Raw genomic sequence first — 10000 nt, 5'->3', positions numbered from 1 at the left:
CAATATGTTCTGGAGGAAGTGTATTGTAACATGTGTCACTTATTCAAGTCATTAGAAAATAAGAATGTTGTAGTTGAAGCAGAATAAAAGAGCCTGGTGTGTCTGAGATTCAATTACATCTCTGGCTCTCTGGATAACACAGAGAGGGAGGAGGGAGGGGAGAGGGATTGGAAAGGGAGGGAGGGAGGAGGGGAGAGGAGGGAGGGACGAAGGGAGGGGAGAGGGAGGAGGGAGGGGAGAGAGAGGAAGGAGAGAGAGGGAGGAGGGAGGGGAGAGAGGATGGAGAGAGAGGGAGGAGGGAGGGGAGAGGGAGGAGGGAGGGGAGAGGGAGGAGGGAGTGGAGAGGGACAGAGGGCGGGGAGAGGGATGAGGGCGAGGAGATGGAAGAGGGAGGGGAGAGGGATGGAGGGCGGGCGGGGAGGCTGAGGAGGGAGGGGAGAGGGACAGAGGGGAGAGGGACAGAGGGCGGGGAGACGGAGGGGAGAGGTAGGAGGGAGGGGAGAGGGAGGAGGTAGGGGAGACAGAGGGGAGAGGGAGAGGGAGGGGAGAGGGAGGAGGGAGTGGAGAGGGACAGAGGGCGGGGAGAGGGATGGAGGGTGAGGAGACGGAGGAGGGAGGGGAGAGGGATGGAGGGCGGGCGGTGAGACTGAGGAGGGAGGGGAGAGGGACAGAGGGAGGGGAGAGGGACAGAGGGCGGGGAGACGGAGGGGAGAGGTAGGAGGGAGGGGAGAGGGAGGAGGTAGGGGAGACAGAGGGGAGACTGAGGAGGGAGGGGAGAGGGAGGAGGTAGGGGAGACGGAGGGGAGAGGGAGGAGGGAGGGGAGAGGGAGGAGGTAGGGGAGACAGAGGGGAGAGGGAGGAGGGAGTGGAGAGGGAGGAGGGAGTGGAGAGGGACAGAGGGCGGGGAGACAGAGGGGAGAGATAGGAGGGAGGGGAGAGGAGGAGGGAGGGGAGACAGAGGGGAGAGGGAGGAGGGAGGGGAGACAGAGGGGAGAGGGAGGAGGGAGGGGAGACAGAGGGGAGAGGGAGGAGGGAGGGGAGAGGGAGGAGGTAGGGGAGACAGAGGGGAGAGGGAGGAGGGAGTGGAGAGGGAGGAGGGAGTGGAGAGGGACAGAGGGCGGGGAGACAGAGGGGAGTGGTAGGAGGGAGGGGAGAGGAGGAGGGAGGGGAGAGGGAGGAGGGAGTGGAGTAGAGAGGGAGGAGAAAAGGTTTTGGGGGTGAGTGATCCAGGCTGCTATGATCCAGGTTGTGACATGCATTCTGGGTGTCTTAACAAGGTGTTACACAAATTACAGTATCCTCTATAGAGACCGACACCCAGCAACAGGGCCAGGAAGAGAGACTGACACCCAGCAACAGGGCCAGGAAGAGAGACTGACACCCAGCAACAGGGCCAGGAAGAGAGACTGACACCCAGCGACAGGGCCAGGAAGAGAGACCGACACCCAGCGACAGGGCCAGGAAGAGAGACCGACACCCAGCGACAGGGCCAGGAAGAGAGACTGACACCCAGCGACAGGGCCAGGAAGAGAGACTGACACCCAGCGACAGGGCCAGGAACAGAGACCGACACCCAGCAACAGGGCCAGGAAGAGAGACCGACACCCAGCGACAGGGCCAGGAAGAGAGACCGACACCCAGCGACAGGGCCAGGAAGAGAGACTGACACCCAGCGACAGGGCCAGGAAGAGAGACTGACACCCAGCAACAGGGCCAGGAAGAGAGACTGACACCCAGCAACAGGGCCAGGAAGAGAGACTGACACCCAGCAACAGGGCCAGGAAGAGAGACTGACACCCAGCAACAGGGCCAGGAAGAGAGACTGACACCCAGCGACAGGGCCAGGAAGAGAGACCGACACCCAGCAACAGGGCCAGGAAGAGAGACTGACACCCAGCGACAGGGCCAGGAAGAGAGACCGACACCCAGCAACAGGGCCAGGAAGAGAGACTGACACCCAGCGACAGGGCCAGGAAGAGAGACTGACACCCAGCAACAGGGCCAGGAAGAGAGACTGACACCCAGCGACAGGGCCAGGAAGAGAGACTGACACCCAGCGACAGGGCCAGGAAGAGAGACTGACACCCAGCGACAGGGCCAGGAAGAGAGACTGACACCCAGCGACAGGGCCAGGAAGAGAGACTGACACCCAGCAACAGGGCCAGGAAGAGAGACTGACACCCAGCGACAGGACCAGGAAGAGAGACTGACACCCAGCGACAGGGCCAGGAAGAGAGACTGACACCCAGCGACAGGGCCAGGAAGAGAGACTGACACCCAGCGACAGGGCCAGGAAGAGAGACTGACACCCAGCAACAGGGCCAGGAAGAGAGACTGACACCCAGCGACAGGACCAGGAAGAGAGAGAGCAATCTGGGTCACTTCATTATTTAACATCTGTGGTTGGGGTTGTGTCTCCTACACTAAAGTGTGCACTTGGCTTGTTCACTCCCCATTGTAGTGTTAAAAGTGTACAGCATGGACCCTCCTCCTGTGGTTACGATGTCTACACTAAGGATTAGAATCTGTGGTTACGATGTCTACACTAAGGATTACAATCTGTGGTTACGATGTCTACACTAAGGAATACAATCTGTGGTTACGATGTCTACACTAAGGAATACAATCTGTGGTTACGATGTCTACACTAAGGATTACAATCTGTGGTTACGATGTCTACACTAAGGAATACAATCTGTGGTTACGATGTCTACACTAAGGATTACAATCTGTGATTACGATGTCTACACTAAGGATTACAATCTGTGGTTACGATGTCTACACTAAGGATTACAATCTGTGGTTACGATGTCTACACTAAGGATTACAATCTATGGTTACGATGTCTACACTAAGGATTACAATCTGTGGTTACGATGTCAGAGAGTCAGTGACTGCTGTGTAGTCAGAGAGTCAGTGACAGCTGTGTAGTCAGGGGGTCAGTGACAGCTGTGTAGTCAGACAGTCAGCGACAGCTGTGTAGTCAGACAGTCAGCGACAGCTGTGTAGTCAGAGAGTCAGTGACAGCTGTGTCGTCAGGTCAGACCCTGCTCTCCTCACAGAGTCAGAGCACCATGCCCCGCGGGTCAGACCCTGCTCTCCTCACATAGTCAGAGCACCATGCCTCGCGGGTCAGACCCTGCTCTCCTCACAGAGACAGGTCACCATGCCCAGCGGGTTCATGCCTTACACACTTAAACACAGACGCACACACCCAGGCGGATGCATGAACGCACGCACACAAGCACCCACCCACACACACAGAGATCAGAGAGAAGAGATCAGAGAGAAGAGATGGGTAAATACCAGGAAGCAGATTGATTACAGGTCATCCAGCAGATCAATATTTATCTGGTAACGAAGATTGTCAAATTACATTTCAGTTTTTACAACTGATTCCCAGTAGGAGACATCCAAATGGAGCTGCTTTGTGTTATGTGTGTGGTATTTTGTGGTATCCAATTGTTTTAGTAGCTACTATCTTGTCTCATCGCTACAACTCCCGTACGGGCTCGGGAAAGACGAAGGTTGAAAGTCATGCGTCCTCCGATACAAAACCCAACCAAGCCGCACTGCTTCTTAACACAGCGCCATCCAACCCGGAAGCCAGCCGCACCAATGTGTCGGAGGAAACACCGTGCACCTGGCAACCTTGGTTAGCGCGCACTGCGCCCGGCCCGCCACAGGAGTCGTTGGTCTGCGACGAGACAAGGACATCCCTACCGGCCAAGCCCTCCCTAACCCGGATGACGCTAGGCCAATTGTGCGTCGCCCCACGGAACTCCCGGTCGGTAACGACAGAGCCTGGGCGCGAACCCAGAGTCCCTGGTGGCACAGCTGGCGCTGCAGTTGGCCACAATTGGCCTAGCTCATCCGGGTTAGGGAGGGCTTGGCCGGTAGGGATGTCCTTGTCTCGTCGCGTGAGGCAGAGACTCCTCCTACATGGTCATATTGAAGGCTCTGATAGAGTCAGTGAGGCAGAGACTCCTCCTACATGGTCATTTTAAAGGCTCTGATAGAGTCAGTGAGGCAGAGACTCCTCCTACATGGTCATATTGAAGGCTCTGATAGAGTCAGTGAGGCAGAGACTCCTCCTACATGGTCATTTTAAAGGCTCTGATAGAGTCAGTGAGGCAGAGACTCCTCCTACATGGTCATATTGAAGGCTCTGATAGAGTCAGTGAGGCAGAAACTCCTCCTACATGGTCATATTGAAGGCTCTGATAGAGTCAGTGAGGCAGAGACTCCTCCTACATGGTGGTCGTTTTAAAGGCTCTGATAGTCAGTGAGGCAGAGACTCCTCCTACATGGTCATATTGAAGGCTCTGATAGAGTCAGTGAGGCAGAGACTCCTCCTACATGGTAATTTTAAAGGCTCTGATAGAGTCAGTGAGGCAGAGACTCCTCCTACATGGTCATATTGAAGGCTCTGATAGAGTCAGTGAGGCAGAGACTCCTCCTACATGGTCATATTGAAGGCTCTGATAGAGTCAGTGAGGCAGAGACTCCTCCTACATGGTCATATTGAAGGCTCTGATAGAGTCAGTGAGGCAGAGACTCCTCCTACATGGTGGTCATTTTAAAGGCTCTGATAGAGTCAGTGAGGCAGAGACTCCTCCTACATGGTCATATTGAAGGCTTTGATAGAGTCAGTGAGGCAGAGGCTCCTCCTACATGGTCATTTTAAAGGCTCTGATAGAGTCAGTGAGGCAGAGACTCCTCCTACATGGTCATTTTAAAGGCTCTGATAGAGTCAGTGAGGCAGAGGCTCCTCCTACATGGTCATTTTAAAGGCTCTGATAGAGTCAGTGAGGCAGAGACTCCTCCTACATGGTCATTTTAAAGGCTCTGATAGAGTCAGTGAGGCAGAGACTCCTCCTACATGGTCATTTTAAAGGCTCTGATAGAGTCAGTGAGGCAGAATACTAAACAAAGGCAGACGCTTGTTGACTATATAGAACCCTCTAATTCTAATCTGATCTGAAACCAGTTCCGCTGCTTTTCCCCCCCATTGTTCACCTCTAATCAGACACTGATTTAGATCAGGGACACGAGGTGGATGTAATGAATTATCAGGTAGAACAGAAAACCAGACTTCCTAGAGTAAGATTGAAATAACCATCTTATAGAAAGTACTAAAGCAGGACAACTTTACCCGGTCTTGGCGAAGTTAGTCCAATATGTCATCACCACGGCGCTGAGCATGATGTCGTTCTTGGAGAAGTTACAGGGGAACAGGTCTGTAGGTCCGATCATGGGGATCCCGAACACGTAGGGAACCTCGTCCCCGTGGGCTGCGTCCGACCAGGCCGGCTTCATCAGACTCTGGCAGTGGTGGTAGAAGGCGTAGAAGTACGTTGGCGAGCCGTAACGGGCGTGGAGGTCCGCAGTCACCACCGACGGCTCCACCCACTGGTGGTCGGTGAACAGAGCGACCAGCGTCTTGCGTCGTGTCTCGGGGTTGTCGCGGTCTGCCCAGTCCGTGTACATGAACTTGATGGTCTCCCTCAGAGTGTCTTTGCCTTCTGGGTAACCGTAGAGGCTGTCAACAAAGTCCGACACTGAGAAGTCAAAGTCGTTGCCCGAGATGCCGTCCTCTGAGTCGACCACGTTGTCCACGAAGCGAAGCCCCTCCCCCTGGTTGACTCCCAGCATGATGTCATAATTCAGGAACTCTCCCTGTGTGGAAATAACCAAATGTGTTTCAGCTAGATTTGATTCCAGTTGTTATGTATATAGTTGACTTTACGTTATTACCATTATGGAAATGTTTGTGTGTGTATGTTTTTTCCTCTTGATCTGTTCTATATTAAAAAAAACTAAGTCAAATAAGAAACAAACAAAGCAACAAAACTATCCCAGCCGCCTCCCACCTGCTCCATGAGGATCTCTGGATCATCAGGTATGACGTCTCCGTCTATAACCGGTCCGAAGGCCACATGGTACCGTGCTGGCTGGATGTCCTGCTCAACCAGCTCCCTGGCACTCTTCTTCCTCAGACAGTCCACCATGTCCAGGGTATCCAGAACGTTACAGCCCACCTTCTCAGACAGCAGACGGGTGTATTTCACAGGCTGGTAGTTGACCGCCCAGCTGGACAGGGCAGAGCCACTCTGGATGATGGCACGGTGGAACAGACCTGGAGAGGTAGAGATGACCTAATGGTTAGAATGTCTATGTAACCATATCAGCATAAGAAAGACAACTATGGATGATGTCACGTGGAACAGACCTGGAAGAGGACAATAGAGAGAGAGAGGAGTGGTTATTTTCTCTGTACACTATGAAAGGTATTGGAGAAGTATGGTGCTGGAGACAAGCCAAACAGAATACACTATGAAAGGTATTGGAGAAGGATGGTGCTGGAGACAAGCCAAACAGAATACACTGAGAAAGCAGTGCCTATACAGAAACACATAGACAGATAATGAGCTTAACCATCCTTCCCCTCCACCTAAACACCATACATAAAACATATAGACAGATAATGAGCTTAACCACCCTTCCCCTCCACCTAAACCCCATACATAAAACACATAGACAGATAATGAGCTTAACCATCCTTCCCCTCTACCTAAACCCCATACATAAAACATATAGACAGATAATGAGCTTAACCATCCTTCCCCTCTACCTAAACCCCATACATAAAACATATAGACAGATAATGAGCTTAACCATCCTTCCCCTCCACCTAAACCCCATACATAAAACACATAGACAGATAATGAGCTTAACCATCCTTCCCCTCCACCTAAACCCCATACATAAAACATATAGACAGATAATGAGCTTAACCACCCTTCCCCTCTACCTAAACCCCATACATAAAACATATAGACAGATAATGAGCTTAACCATCCTTCCCCTCCACCTAAACCCCATACATAAAACATATAGACAGATAATGAGCTTAACCATCCTTCCCCTCCACCTAAACCCCATACATAAAACATATAGACAGATAATGAGCTTAACCATCTTTCCCCTCCACATAAACACCATACATAAAACATATAGACAGATAATGAGCTTAACCATCCTTCCCCTCCACCTAAATCCCATACATAAAACATATAGACAGATAATGAGCTTAACCATCCTTCCCCTCCACCTAAACCCCATACATAAAACATATAGACAGATAATGAGCTTAACCATCCTTCCCCTCCACCTAAACCCCATACATAAAACATATAGACAGATAATGAGCTTAACCACCCTTCCCCTCCACCTAAACCCCATACATAAAACACATAGACAGCCAGTGATTATGCCTCCCCTGAGTTTTAAATATCATTACTCACACCTAACTACTACATTAAGCTGTGGGTGCACTGCTATGAATTATCTGCTTGTGTGTGTGTGTGTGTGTGTGTGTGTGTGTGTGTGTGTGTGTGTGTGTGTGTGTGTGTGTGTGTGTGTGTGTGTGTGTGTGTGTGTGTGTGTGTGTGTGTGTGTGGTGTGTGTGTGTGTGTGTGCATATGTGTGTGCAGTGTGTGTATTTTTGTGTGTGGTGTGTGACTGTGTGTGTGTGTGCATATGTGTGTGCGTGTGTATGATGTGTGGTGTATGTGTGTGGTGTATGTGTGTGGTGTATGTTGTGTGGTGTATGTATGTGTGTGTGGTGTATGTATGTGTGTGTGGTGTATGTGTGTGTGGTGTATGTGTGTGTGCATGCGTGTTGTATGTTGTGTGGTGTATGTGTGGTGTATGGCGTGTGGTCAAGGTCTGAAATTAACACCCGCCAAGCGACAAATGTGGGTAGATTTTCCGTTTGGCGAGTAAATCTCAGAAGGCTATTTGCCACACTGGCGGGTAAATGTTTTGTACCAAAATAGTAATGTGCTAGAATATCTGGCATAATGGCTCGGAGGAAATGACTCATGTTTGCCAGCCACACACCGTCTCTAGTGCCCCTAGTGTCGCGGCACTGTTTATCGCAAGGGACATCAGCTACTCGACATCGCTCACTTGCCACGGGTCTGCTGCTAGCTACCGTTCATTATTTTTTATTTGACCTTTATTTAACTAGGCAAGTCAGTTAAGAACAAATTCTTATTTTCAATGACGGCCTAGGAACAGTGGGTTAACTGCCTGTTCAGGGGCAGAACGACAGATTTGTACCTTGTCAGCTTGGAGGGTTTGAACTTGCAACCTTCCGGTTACTAGTCCAACGCTCTAACCCACTCATCACACACACCCTCCCCATGATGGTACTGGTGACCCCACTCATCACACACTCCCTCCCCATGATGGCACTGGTGACCCCACTCATCACACACTCCCTCCCCATGATGGCACTGGTGACCCCACTCATCACACACTCCCTCCCCATGATGGCACTGATGGCCCCACTCATCACACACTCCCTCCCCATGATGGCACTGATGGCCCCACTCATCACACACTCCCTCCCCATGATGGCACTGATGGCCCCACTCATCACACACTCCCTCCCCATGATGGCACTGATGACCTCACTCATCACACACTCCCTCCCCATGATGGCACTGATGACCTCACTCATCACACACTCCCTCCCCATGATGGCACTGATGACCCCACTCATCACACACTCCCTCCCCATGATGGCACTGGTGACCCCACTCATCACACACTCCCTCCCCATGATGGCACTGGTGACCCCACTCATCACACACTCCCTCCCCATGATTGCACGGATGACCCCACTCATCACACACTCCCTCCCCATGATGGCACTGATGACCCCACTCATCACACACTCCCTCCATGATGGCACTGATGACCCCACTCATCACACACTCCCTCCATGATGGCACTGATGACCCCACTCATCACACACTCCCTCCATGATGGCACTGATGACCCCACTCATCACACACTCCCTCCATGGGAGGTGGGGTATGGTTTGTGGTGTCTGGTGTGTGGTGCATGGTGTATGGTGTGTGGTGTGGTGTGTGGTGTATGGGGTATGGTGGGTGGTGTGGTGTGTGGTGTATGGTGTGGTGTGTGGTGTATGGTGTGTGGTGTATGGTGTATGGGGTATGGTGTGTGGTGTATGGTGTATGGGGTATGGTGTGTGTTGTATGGTGTGTGGTGTATGTTGTGTGGTGTATGTTTGTGGTGTGTGGTGTGTGGTGTATGGTGTGGTGTATGATGTGTGGTGTATGGTGTATGGTGTGGAGTGTGGTGTATGGTGTGTGGTGTATGGTGTGGTGTATGATGTATGGTGTGTGGTGTATGGTGTGTGGTGCATGGTGTGGTGTATGGTGTGTGGTGTGTGGTGTATGGTGTGTGGTGTATGTTGTGTGGTGTATGTTTGTGGTGTGTGGTGTGTGGTGTATGTTGTGTGGTGTATGTTTGTGGTGTGTGGTGTATGGTGTGGTGTATGGTGTGTGGTGTATGGGGTATGGTTTGTGGTGTATGGTGTGTGGTGCATGGTGTATGGTGTGTGGTGTGGTGTATGGTGTATGGTGTATGGTGTGGTGTGTGGTGTGTGGTGTCTGGTGTGGTGTGTATGGTGTATGGTGTGTGGTGTATGGGGTATGGTGTGTGGTGTGGTGTATGGGGTATGGTGTGTGGTGTATGGTGTATGGGGTATGGTGTGTGGTGTGGTGTATGGGGTATGGTGTGGTGTATGGTGTATGGTGTGTGGTGTATGGTGTATGGTGTGTGGTGTATGGTGTATGGTGTGGTGTATGGGGTATGGTGTATGGGGTATGGTGTGGTGTGTGGTGTATGGCATATGGTGTGGTGTATGGTGTATGGTGTGTGGTGTATGGTGTGGTGTGTGGTGTATGGTGTATTGTGTGTGGTGTATGGTGTATGGTGTTTGGTGTGTGTGGTGTGGTGTATGGGGTATGGTGTGTGGTGTATGGGGTATGGTGTGTGGTGTATGGTGTGTGGTGTATGGTGTATGGTGTATGGTGTATGGTGTATGGTGTGGTGTATGGTGTATTGGGTGTGGTGTGTGGTGTGTGGTGTATGGTGTATGGTGTATGGTGTATGGGGTGTG

The 10000-nt window shown here is 51.7% G+C and overlaps 1 protein-coding gene across 1 annotated transcript in view; it reads right to left on the bottom strand.

Moving 5' to 3' along the window:
• Window positions 1–10000, bottom strand: part of LOC139391019 (neuroligin-3-like) — a 254404-nt gene that overhangs the window by 14918 nt on the left and 229486 nt on the right. Inside the window, exons 10-11 of the mRNA XM_071138484.1 lie at window positions 5874–6147; window positions 5156–5679 (exon numbers count right to left, since the gene is read on the bottom strand). Coding sequence (XP_070994585.1) covers window positions 5156–5679; window positions 5874–6147 — 798 coding nt within the window. The remainder of the gene's footprint in view (window positions 1–5155; window positions 5680–5873; window positions 6148–10000) is intronic.

This window comes from Oncorhynchus clarkii, chromosome 31 (genome assembly GCF_045791955.1).
Source record: "Oncorhynchus clarkii lewisi isolate Uvic-CL-2024 chromosome 31, UVic_Ocla_1.0, whole genome shotgun sequence".
Lineage (NCBI taxonomy): Eukaryota > Metazoa > Chordata > Actinopteri > Salmoniformes > Salmonidae > Oncorhynchus > Oncorhynchus clarkii.
Note: the sequence above shows the minus strand (reverse complement) of the source record. Positions and strands in the feature narration are given on the sequence as shown.